At 41.8% G+C, this 12,763-nt stretch overlaps 1 protein-coding gene across 1 annotated transcript in view; it reads right to left on the minus strand.

Annotated features, from left to right (window-relative positions):
- Positions 1 to 4,058: 4,058 nt before the first annotated feature.
- The window catches only part of LOC126495714 (oogenesin-3-like), a 10,658-nt gene continuing 1,953 nt past the window's right edge, over positions 4,059 to 12,763 (minus strand). Inside the window, exons 2-4 of the mRNA XM_050133308.1 lie at positions 7,853 to 8,160; positions 6,909 to 7,460; positions 4,059 to 6,468 (exon numbers count right to left, since the gene is read on the minus strand). Coding sequence (XP_049989265.1) covers positions 5,946 to 6,468; positions 6,909 to 7,460; positions 7,853 to 8,133 — 1,356 coding nt within the window. The 5' untranslated portion in view covers positions 8,134 to 8,160 and the 3' untranslated portion in view covers positions 4,059 to 5,945. The remainder of the gene's footprint in view (positions 6,469 to 6,908; positions 7,461 to 7,852; positions 8,161 to 12,763) is intronic.

Below are 12,763 nucleotides of genomic sequence, written 5' to 3' on the forward strand. Positions count from 1 at the left end.
GTACATGTAATCTCATGATTACATCTCAAACTTATGGCTACACATACATTTCTAGGTAATCAAAAGATTGACTTCTATCTACTATTGTTGACTGAGGTTTTCTGTCCTGCCCTGTCCTTGTTCTGCCTGGTTCCCGCAGTCATTAAGTCCCAAAGAAAATTATGCAGAGAGTCTACATTAGTTATAAACTGATTGGCCCATTAGCTCAGGCTTTTTATTAACTCTTATAACTTATTCTTATCTATGTTAGCCACATGGCTCAGTAGCATTTTCGGCAGGGTAGGTCACATCTTCCTTCTCAGGATAAGACAGTTTTGAAAAATCCCCTGCCTCTGAAAATGGTCTGTCAATTACGCTAGGCCATAGCTACAGTTGGTTACTTCAATGTTGCAAAATGAGACTTTGGGTGATTGCTCAGGTAGCTAATTGTCTCTGTCATATATTGCTCACTTTGGAAGCTACTTGATTGTACTTCCTACCTGCTCAAGTAATATTCTCTCTCTTCTCAGGCCTTTGATAGGGTTGAAGATTAGATAGTCGTAAATACTGCCCTCTTATCATCCAGCCAAGCCATTTCCAATACAAGACTTAGACTCCTTAGGATAGAATGTTTATTAAAACATTTAGCATATGTTCCTTTCTTAATACTGTTTATGCTGATTGTAATTCTAATCTTACACTTGATATCTGTTCTCAGTGTATATTGTTTTGTATTAGATATGGAACTTTTTTACTTAAACAAAAGGGGAAGGTGCTGCGGGAGCTCCTGCTTCTTCAGCCAATAGCCTTTAAGATACCAGGCCACTTGGGCATGGTCTCTTTCACTTTAAAAATCAAGTAGCCCCCCCCCCCCCCTCTCTCTCTTCCGGCTCTGCTTCTGGCTACTAGACTATTCCTGGCTGCATAGAGAGCTGTTGTCTAGGACAGTGATAAGTTTTCCCCTTAAATAAGTAACCCTTTTATTAATCATAATTCCAAACTGGTATGGGATTGTTTTGTTACTTATGTCTACATACTACATCCTCTACATTATGGTGAAAAACTTGGAAGTATGTTTTCTATCATTAGCCTTACAGAACAAGTTCTTCAGACATGAATCCTTCTGGAAAGATCACAAAGGAAGTTCACAGATTTTACTTATGAAATTGCAGGTCTATGACTTTGTAGGATCTCAAGACTTTCAAAGGATTTTTCTTCCTTTCTTGCCTTCTTCCTATCTTCCTTTCCTTTCTTCCTTCCTTCCTTTTTGGTTTTTCAAGACACGGTTTCTCTGGATATAGGAGCCTGCCATTAACTAGTTCTTGTAGACCAGGTTGGCCTTAAACTCACAGAGATCTGCCTTCCTGTAGCTCTTGAGTGTTGGGATTAAAGGTGTGTGCCACCATCACCTGGCTTCCTTAAGAGGATTTATGATGACTTAGAGAGTATTGCAAGTGTCTGTCCATGTTCTATTGTAGTCTTTAAAGAGACCAGTAGCACCTAAATGACTAATCATATCCAGATATTATTAATCACACCTAAGATTTGTAAAATAATGCACATATCCTTTGTCTTTTTCTTAGATCTCTCAATGGTTTAGTTTTCTCCCTTTAAAAGACAGCCAGGACCTCATCACAGTTAACAGCTATGGTTAACTACAAATGAGGTGATAAGTTTTGCTACATATCTTCAAAGAATGCCTGTGCCCCTAAGAATTTTTTGTAGTATTTTTTTATTATTCACAAGTTGCTAGTGAATGCATGCTTGGAAATTTCTAACGGCAGAAGACATAGATTGAGATGAAATAAGATGGAGAAGAATGTAGAGAAATTAGAACAAGAATGAATGGGAACTGAGTATTCTAATAGAGAATTGGAATTAGAAATGAGATAGAACTAGAGGAAAGAAATTATAAATGATTAGGAAGAAAAAAAATAAAGATCACAAGAATGGAAAGACCTTGTGAGAAAAGATTCTTTTTCTACAGTCATCAGACTTTAGTTCCTATGCTATTGTGGTTTCTCCTCTTGAATCCTGAGTGAAAATCTTCAAGGCAGGCCCTTGAATGTTTTCAGTAATCACCATAGCAGTCATCTTGCCCAGAGAGGTCCTCACATGGAAAGAAGAAAGACTTCCTAAGTTTTCTAAATGGTGTCTTTGCTTCCATGCTTCCTCAGGATCATTATCCCTGAAAGCCAGTCAGGATGGGTGACCAGGCCCCACCCACACTCCTACAGCTGGCACTACAGAAGCTGTGGATGGAGGAGGCCTTGCTGATTTCTAATCTGGAGGACATTCCTATGGAGCTGTTCCCAACAATGTTTAAGGATGCCATAACTGACAAACGTACAAACATCCTGAGGGCCTTGGTTCCTGTCTGGCCTTTCCCATGCCTTCCTGCTGGAGCCCTCATAAAGGACCTGGAGACTTTGAAAACTCTACTTGATGGACTAGATGCATTGATTACAGAGAAGGTTCATCCCAGGTAAGCAAGCAGGACCCAGGTACAAAGAGGAAGGCTCTGCAGGTGCAGAGAAGGAACTGGGGAGAGGGCCAGTTCTATCTGGGCATACAGTGGCAAATGTAGAGGACCCAAGAGTAGACATAGCCACTGAGGAGTAGGCCTCTCCCTGTCAGGCCCACATACACAGGTGGAATGAGGCAGGGGTTGATGGGAATAAAATGGAGGGAAGTGAAACTGTGCTATAGATGCCTCACTGGCAAAGACCCATTTTCCCTGAGTTGAGACCCTGGGCTTGATCCTAGCTAGGCAAAGGGATAAAGCAAAAACTTGGAAGGGAAAGCAGATATGAGCTGTGAATCAGAAGTAGACTGTACAACGTATCTTGTCTTATCTTCTGGGATTTTCTTTTCCAGTTTTACAAAGAGGAGTGTAAAGTCAGAGTGCTTGATTTGACAGATGTGTTCCTTGATACCCTGAGCTTTAGGGCTTTAAAGCAGTCAGTGAAGATCTGTCCTAAATCTGGGGTGAAGAAGCGATTTGTGGTAGTAACTGATATTGATGTCAAGAAGGCCAGTTCCAGTGAATGGCACACATACTTGTTTCATGGGCCCAGCAGCAAAACGATTTTGTTATTTATGCTGCCGAAAGCTGAAGAGTTGGTTAGCACAGGTCTGAGGCAGCAAACTCCATGGGAGTGGAGGAAAGCTCTGGAGTGCAGATCGACCTCCAGGAACACAGAGTGACCAATGGTAACTAAGACTTTGGCACTGACTGTACCATGAGGAACAACCATCTGAGCCTTGGATCCACTGGCACCTAGAAGATTAATCACCAGAGTAACAGACAGCCCCAATTACACCTATTAGAAGAAAAGATGAGTAGAAAATGTAAGATCACATGCTACACCACAAAGAGCAACACAATACCAGAAAAAGCTAAAGACCCTATGAAAGTAAAACCTGAACAACCAAATGTGTGAACCAAAAGAAAATGATCTAAAAAAATGGTTTAACCTCAAGAGAATGTTTGAAATTCTTAAAGATGAAATGAGAAATTACCTTAAAGAAATGGAGGAAAAAACAAAAAAATTGGAAGATATCAGCAAATCACTTAAAGAAAACCAAGAAAAGGAACTCAAACATATAAAAGAAACTATTCAGGACTTGAAAACTGAGATAGAAAAAATAAAGACAACACAAGCTGAAGGGATTATGGAAACAGAAATCATGAGGAAAAGATCAGGACCCACAAATGCAACTATGAACAACAGAATAAAAGAAATGGAAGGAGAATCTCAAGCACTGAAGATAAAATAAAGGAAATAGACTCATCGGTTAAAGAAAACATTAAATCTATCAAAAGCTTAAGCCAAAATATCCATGAAATATGGGACAACATAAAAAGGCCAAATCTTAGAATAATAGGTATAGAAAAAGGAGAAGAAGTTCAACTCAAAAGCACAGAAAATTTATTTAACAAAACCATAGGAGAAAACTTTCCTTACCTAAAGAAAGATATGCCCATGAAAAAACAAGATTAGAGAACACCAAATAGACTGGATCAAAAAAAATTCTTTCACTACATAAAACACTAAACATACAGAGTAAAGAAAGAAAATTAAGAGCTGCAAAGGAAAATTTGTACACAATGAGTGCCTACCCCCATCACACACACTAATAAATACAATTTTTTAAATAAAGAATTTTCTGGGTCATACGGGGACTAATTTTCCCAGTCTCATCTGCTGAACACAGTCATACGGGACATCCTGATGGGATGAGTGACTTACCAGATCTGGCCTAGATAGCAACCTGCACCCTAAATTCCATGGAGGGGAACATCTCATCTGAGTGCACATGTGATCCATTGAAAGCCTCTGACCTGGGTTTGTAAGGAGCTATGAGTTCAGACACTTGTTAAACCTGCTTTGAAAATCACATTTATTCAGGGTGTGGTAAATTGTCACGTAAGCGGACTTGAATTAACACACTATTTTGACTATTTAGATTAGCAGTAATTTCAGATACAAAAGAAGTCTGTTTACCTCAGGAAACGACCAAAGTAATGATTCTCCCATGTATAGCTCGTTGAATCACTGTGTATATTGGGCATCTTTATAGACAAAGCATCATGTAGAATTCCCTACTGTGACAAAGATGGCGTCCTCCATAGATCCATCACCCACATTCTCTAACCCCTTCCAAGCGCAGGTACACCTGGGGGAGAATTACATACAGCAAGAAGAGGGTACAAGCTGCATCTTAAGTGAGTGTCTAATGACGACCCTCTGTCCTTGATTTTGGAAGTAATCCACTGTCCATGGCAACACAGGGAGACACTGTCTTAAAAAAAGACAAAAAAAATAGAATGGGATCCCCAAGCTGTGTGAACATCCAGGACAAACTTGCTTCTGGAGCTCCAGCCACCCATAGAATGATTCATTCTCATACACATCTTTGGTTTGAGCATTAAATACACCAAAAATAATTGAAAATGGTGTTGGCCTCTATTTGAAATGTAAACAGATAAACAGATTTGAAGAGCTTCCCCATGAGTAGTGGATTTAAAATTATAACTACACTAAAAGCATGTCCTTGGTGTAGTAAGGAAAAACCACTTAAAGCTTATTTTGATCCCAGCATGTCTGCAAATAGCAAAACTCACCAGGTCCTTAAGAAACTTCATTCTGGGTTTTCTAGATGGAATGTAGGCAATGATTTTTATCTCCAGTGAGGAGACACCTCTGCATGATTAAGATTCTTGGCATTCCTTTGGTTTCTCAATGTAACAGTCCCAACAGTCCTGGAGCTCTGTAGACCAGGCTGGCCCTGAACTCAGAGACCTTCCTGCTTCTGCCAAGGCCTGTGCTACAACTGACAGTCTATAAATTCCTGACATTACTAATACTCTATGAACACAAAACATCTTTTCTGCATCCCCAACAATCACTTAATTATGAAACAAACCAGACAGTACTCCTCCAGGCTCCCACTGCACCTTAGGAGTCACCAAAGCAACATTTAGAATTGTATAATTGTCTCTCTGATGTCAAATCATTTACAAATGCGCAGTTGTCTCTTATTTTACCAGTCTCCTGTCCCCTCATCCCATTGTTCTCCATGTCAGCCACAGTCCCTGTGATCTGAACCATGAACCATTTGCACACCATTGCCAGTTCAATATATTGAACATTGTGAGCCATGTGCTCCAAGATCCTCTAGATGAGATACCTGTGCATAAGGTTCTATGACATGTACTGTTTTAACACTGACCTTATTAGGGTGCTGGGAAAAGAAATGGGTATTGAAATGCTGGGAAAAAGTGGGCTGTGTGCTGATGGAGACCCCCTAGCAACCCCACAAACTCAGGACATTTATTATATGCAATCAAGGATCCACATAGTGAACATACACTCCCTACACTAGGGCTTCCATTCCCAGTACCAGAAGCAACCTTATCCTACTCATGGAAAAAAGTAATGTCTGGCCTCCAGGTCATAGGATCAGGGTTGAAAACGGACACAGTCGGTTCTTGTAGCAAAGAAAACATTCGTTGGTTGCCTTTTGGCCCTGAGTATATCTAGCACCTCAGGACAAAGTTGCTCGAATCTATCTCTAAGGTCTGTTATGATATCTTGGCATTCCAGAGGGGCGGGATACATCTCATGGGTCAGCTTGCTCAACTTGGCTGTGTGCTGTAGAAGGTTCTTCAAGGCATGCAGAGAGATATAATTATGATAAAAATTGACCCTGGTAAGCTGGGAGCATTGGCTCAGGGCAGGCCCAATGGCATTGAAATGGCGGTCCCTCATGTCACACTCTTCCAATTCCAGGATTTGCAGGGTACTTGTGATTCTCTCAAAGAGAACCACAAGGGGCTTAAGGCATAAATGAGATAGCTCTATATCACTCAATTTCAGATGTCTGAGCTCACAAAGATACAGGCTCTGGCTCAGGTAACCCAAGTCTGACTGTGAGAACCAGCAGCCAGTGATGATCAGGGTCTCCAAGGGGATCTTCAGTCTCCTAGGGAAAGATCAAGGGATTAGTTATGCCAAATGGTATTGAAGAGGATTGGTAGGATTGAAAGCAAGGTAGATGAGGCTTTCCCCAAATTTAGTCTGTTCATAATAGATTCAGCATCAGACCAGCAGTGTCCCTAAGGGTCCCCTGACATGTTATCTTCCCCACCACAGCCAGGTCCCATTCCTCCAACTTCAAACCTAATATCATATGTTTAGCATGCAGTCAACCATTTTGGACTCTTAACAACCTTTCACACATGAGCAATTGCAGGTATGCTGGTGCCTGTTCACAGATGTCTGAGCACAGAGCTCATTTGCTGGGATATTCTACATCTCCGCCACTTCTGTATTCACAGTGGTCAGGCCAGCAAGATCATACTAACCTATAAAGAAAAGGATTTGCTTCCTATATTTTGAAGAACCCTCTCCATCCTTCCTTACCTGGGCCACTCTTCAAAGCAGCCTTCCAAGAAGTAGCAATAACTTATGTAGAGATTCTGGAGACAGGGGAGTTTGTTGAACTGAGAAAACAACAGGCTTATCAATTCCTGCACTACAGAAGCAGCCAACCTGAAGGGCTTCTGAATTCTGTCTAGCACAAGCGTGTGGAGATTTCTCATCTGCCCCAGGTAAGGAAAAAGGGGTGGCATGAATTCAAGCTGCCAGAAACTCAGTTGCAGCTCCCGGATACAGTCTGCATCTAACATTTTGAAGATCCTTTCGGCAGTGAAGACAGGTGAATTCCAACTCTTCAGCTTTCGGCAGCATACATGAACAGAATCGTTTCGCTGCTGGGCCCACTGCAACAAGTATGTCTGCCATTCACTGAAACTGGCCTTCTGGACATCAATATCAGTTACTACCACAAATCGCTTCTTCACCCCAAATTTAGGACAGATCTTCACTGACCGCTTTAAAGCCCTAAAGCTCTGGAAGTCAAGGCACACATCTGTCAAATCAAGCACTCTGAGTTTCCGCGTCCTCTTTGTAAAACTGGAAAAGAAAATCCCAGAAGTTAAGACAAGATACGTTGTACAGTCTACTTTTGATCCACAGCTCATATCTGCTTTCCCTTCCAAGTTTTTGCTTTATCCCTTTGCCTAGCTAGGATCAAGCCCAGGGTCTCAACTCAGGGAAAATGGGTCTTTGCCAGTGAGGCATCTATAGCACAGTTTCACTTCCCTCCATTTTATTCCCATCAACCCCTGCCTCATTCCACCTGTGTATGTGGGCCTGACAGGGAGAGGCCTACTCCTCAGTGGCTATGTCTACTCTTGGGTCCTCAACATTTGCCACTGTATGCCCAGATAGAACTGGCCCTCTCCCCAGTTCCTTCTCTGCACCTGCAGAGCCTTCCTCTTTGTACCTGGGTCCTGCTTGCTTACCTGGGATGAACCTTCTCTGTAATCAATGCATCTAGTCCATCAAGTAGAGTTTTCAAAGTCTCCAGGTCCTTTATCAGGGCTCCGGCAGGAAGGCATGGGAAAGGCCAGACAGGAACCAAGGCCCTCAGAATGTTTGTACGTTTGTCAGTTATGGCATCCTTAAACATTGTTGGGAACAGCCCCACAGGAATGTCCTCCAGATTAGAAATCAGCAAGGCCTCCTCCTTCCACAGCTTCTGTAGTGCCAGCTGTAGGAGTGTGGGTGGGGCCTGGTCACCCATCCTGACTGGCTTTCAGGGATAATGATCCTGAGGAAGCATGGAAGCAAAGACACCATTTAGAAAACTTAGGAAGTCTACAAACAGACTCAAATAATGACTTTGATATAAACAAAACTCCCTGGCTGTTTGTTATCCAGCAGAATCTCTTCCAGGTCAGGCAGGGTTAAGTAGGAAATCCTTATCTCAAAAAAAAAAAAAAAAAAAAAAAAAATCAACAAACTAAAAGAGAAATAAATGATATCTGGAGGCGAACCCAACTCTAGACTCTTCTGGGTAAGATAGGGTCTCTTGATGGAGCTAAGGGACTTTCCTGATCTAAACACTGATAACAGATCTCCAGTTCCAAAGGGGTAGGCAGTGACTTCAAAGAACTCCAGCCCCCAAGCCTCAGGCCTTCTCTCTCAGCTCTGTCCCTCAAACACCTTTCCACAGAACCCTCCCCTTTGTAGCCACACCCTCCCAGCCAAAATTCAGTCTGAACAACTGAGGCCCCGCCTACTTCTTTTGGGATTTAGATGGTGTAGATGGATTGGATCGGATCGGATCAACCAATGAAAAAAACTAAAACTACTGCCATGGTTACCTTCTCATCCAATTTGGTGTTTTGTTATGTTTTGAGAAGAATGCCATTATGTAGCTCTGGCTATCCTGGAGCTCACTATGTACCGAAGAGTCCAAGAATAAGAAAATAAAAACGTAGATTCAAAGATAAGACAATTAAAACAAAGAAATAAAAAGTTATAAGTCTAGGAGAATGAGAACAAACCATCAGCAGCTTCCTCAGCAGCTTGAGGATTAACTATTAACAGCAGGTGATTTCACTTTACAACCCATGATTATTCACAAGGCCAAAGCATCTCTCTGCAAACTGAGAGCTAGGCTACGGATATGAGCTGAGTCAACTTTTAGGTTATAGGTTAAGATCTATGACCTCTGGGTTGTACATTATCCCTGCTATGTAAAACTGGCAGCATCAAAGGGGAGACCACGGGGCTTCAGTAAACACTGCCCATAAGTATCAAGAGAGACAACAGGTTACTAGGTTAACTGAAAAACTGTTCATGGAGATTGTAAAGTAACACAATCTGTACCTGAATTTTACCTTGAGAATGTAAAAATTCCTTTGTTCAGACCTAATGCTTGGTGCCCCTACTATAAGAAGATGGGTTCAGCCTCTGCCACAGCCATAAAATCCATCTCTGGCAGTGGTTGCAGTTAGTTGATAAGCTTTTGATGTCCCATGGAGATTTTTATTTTATTTTTATTTTTTCCCAGATTTCAGTTTCTGGAATAAAGTTTGTTTCTGGTTAATTAGACTTTGGTGGTGTGTCCTCATCATGTACACACCAGGCAGACTTGAACTCTTTGAGATCCTCCAGTCTCTGGCTTTGGAGTATTGTGATTAAAGGTGTTTACCACCATATCTGGACAACTGTAAGGCTTTAAAAGCATAAGACTAGCTGGGAATTGGTGGCTCATGCCATTAATCCCCAAACTCTGAGTTCAAGGCCAGACTGGCCTACAGAATGAGTTCCAGAACGATGAGAGCTACAACGAGAATGTGTCTCAAAAAACCTAAACCTGTGTGTGTGTTGTGCAATCAAAAGGGGAATCTAAAACATATCAAAGGTACTGTGTGCAGGCAGGGAGGGTTTTGTGGTGGAAGGGCAGGAAGGGAGGAGGTTGTGGGGGATGGGTGGGCACAGAGCTACAGTCTTGGCTTCTCAATTAGTGGAAGGTGATTCAGATAGGATCTGCTCAGCACACAGCCTGGAGGATGTAAGCTAAATAATGGGGCCTGGCAGTGGTGGGGCAGGCCTTTAATCCCAGCATTCTGGAGGCAGAGACAGGTGGAGCTCTGAGTTTGAGGAGCTAGTTCCAGGATAGACTCCAAAGCTGTAGAGAAATCTTGTATTAAAAAACCAAAAATAGTAATAATAAATAAATAAATAAAATGAATAATGGGAGCCAAGAAAAAATGTTGGCAATACATGGGAGTACCAGAAGTAACCATAGAGTACCCATGGAGGCAGAAAAAGGCATAGGATACTCTGGAGTAGTGATGGAGAAGGTTACTGAGCCCTATCTTCAGCTCCTAAATCCAGATTTTAAAAAAGTAAATATAAATTAGGGTTTTTTATTTATTATTCTTATTCTTGTCTGTACTTGCATTTAAACATCTCATGGCACTCCATAAGCATCAGGAGACACCTTGAGGTGAAGTCACGACAAAGACACAGACGGTGATTTCACCTGTGGAGCCATCTCAAAGATGATTCCAATGTTTTGTGTCTTTGGATGGTCAAATTCAGGTGTGGTTGTCTAAGTGTGGTCCCAGGTAATTGGGAAGATGAGGGCAAGACTATGGTGGCAGCAGATCCCACCAGGGACTGACCAGTCTGGACAGCATCATGAGAACACACATCAAACAGGAAGCAAAGGCTAGCATGAGGCTGGGCTGGTACCATGGGTGTAACAACATGTACCTGGCCTGAAAACTGAACCTAAACTCTCCTAAAAACTCTAACATCTCTGTCTCCCGAGTCCCTCACATAGTTTTCTAGGCTGCTTCCTTCTGATTGGAGGTGATGATAATCTTATTGGAACTCAAAGAAAATTTAGGATTATGGTCAAGTCCTGACTGGAGTAGTCTATGAGGCTGAATCTTCTCAACAGCAGTCTTGAAACCCTTCTGGATGTAGAACGAAGAGGAAACTGAAACAGATACTCTGAAAGTTGGATCATCTGGGCCATCTGTCCCTATGAGATATTTCAGGGGATCTGTCTTCAACAATCCTTATTTTTTTTAAACTCTCAATGAACCCACAGCCTCTCACTTCATGTGGAAACAAAAGCAAAACTTCTCCAAAGTAACATATCCTTTAATTAAAACTTTGAAGTCAAGTCTTTTTTCTAAAATACAGGTTGAATTAATCCAGCAGGCTTCTACTCAAACATCTGTTAGCAGCTGTTCCCCCATTCTCAGCAGTGAAACAATTCAAAGACAAAACAGTAACAAACCATCCAGATTCTCAGTGCATTTTCCATCTCTACGTGGTTTTTACTTTCTTATATTTTTATTTTCAAATTTTGGATTGTTAAGATAGATTTTCTGTGTTTCTGTGGCTATTGTGGCTCTCACTCTAGACTAGGCTGGCCTTACACTTAGATCTGCCTGCCTCTGCCTCCCAAGCGCTGGGATTAAAGGTGTGTGCCATTATGCCCAACTATTCACTTTTGATTTAAAAGACTTTATCCTTTTCCTTACATTTTAGAAAACATTGTAAATCATTAAAAGCCTTTTTCTCCCATCTCAATCTGTCTTTACTGTATTTCTATCTTATTCTGACCACATGAGCCTTTAATCTGCTAAACAACATGGCTAGGATTAAAGCTGCCACTTTGGCAGCTGGTTCTGCCCCATTCCGTGGCCTCCTAATAAAAATTTAGCTTATTGTGAATGCACTAGTGATAGCCATGTTTTTGTTATAACTCTGTGGAGTTTCAAAGTCCATTCTACCACAAACAATCATGATGCCTATGGCTCATTGGTGCCATTTAAGTGTTAGGTGACAGAGACTCTTAAAAGAGCTGGGAAGAAGCCAGGCTTGGTGGCATATGCCTTTAATTCAAGCACCTGATATCTGCTTTTTCTAAATTTTATTTCTGTTTCTACTTTAAACTTATCTCAATAGGCTTCCACTTGGCTGGCAGACACATCTAAGCATCAGTTTCTGACAACAACCTGCTCTGAATGGTGGCGAGTCCCGGACTTCCTAAAAGCTGATGTGGACCAGTCCAGCTGATATAAACACTCCCTGCCTCTTCTTAGGAGTCTGTGGTGATGAATGCCACATTGTCTAAATTTTCCCCCAGCTCTGGCTAGCCTTTCAAACTGCTTGGGTCTGGATAACAATACCGCAATGTCAGCTTGAAGTAGTTGTGGAAAGGAACATGACATCTCTGCCCATAATAGGTTAAAAGGCTAAGACAAGGGAGAACTCCCAGACATGGGAGACAAGACCTCTAGCGCCTGTTGATATTCTAAAAAAGTAGGTCCGGAGTTGTCAATTAATGGATTTATTATTTAAATAGTTCCACATCTCCTTAAAACCAGGGGCAAGCAGGAACCAAGATTGGGTCCTGTCATCGGTGCTTGTGAAAGGGGAAATGTAGGAGCCAGCCATGATAAGCTAAATATGAGCAGATCACCCAAAGGATGTTCTTTACTTCCAACCATTATCACCTGCCAGAGTAGTAGCCATCCATAAATTTAAGAGAGTCCTGAGTCTCAGTAGTTAACCCTGAAGAAATACCTGGTTGCAGGAAGAACCACAAGCTGAGATTACCTGAGCACCACCCAAAAACAGACCATCCAAAGAAAATGCCTAACATTCCAACCGCTGGAGATAGGATCACCTGCCAGCACACACTCACCAGGACATCCCTAGATAAATGTCAGCCAATTAAAGGTCCTGAACCTCAGAAACCCCTCACCCACAACTTTACTACTATAAAAACCCTATTCTAACTGAGCTGGGGGCTTTCCCTTTATTCCAAATCATTGGACATGTGGAGAGACCGAGTTTGTACACTTGTATAAAATAAAGGCTCTTTTGCTTTTACCTAT

This window comes from Alexandromys fortis, unplaced genomic scaffold, assembly GCF_014885135.2.
Source record: "Alexandromys fortis isolate MF-2015 unplaced genomic scaffold, M_Fortis_MF-2015_v1.1 scaffold_575, whole genome shotgun sequence".
NCBI classification, from domain to species: domain Eukaryota; kingdom Metazoa; phylum Chordata; class Mammalia; order Rodentia; family Cricetidae; genus Alexandromys; species Alexandromys fortis.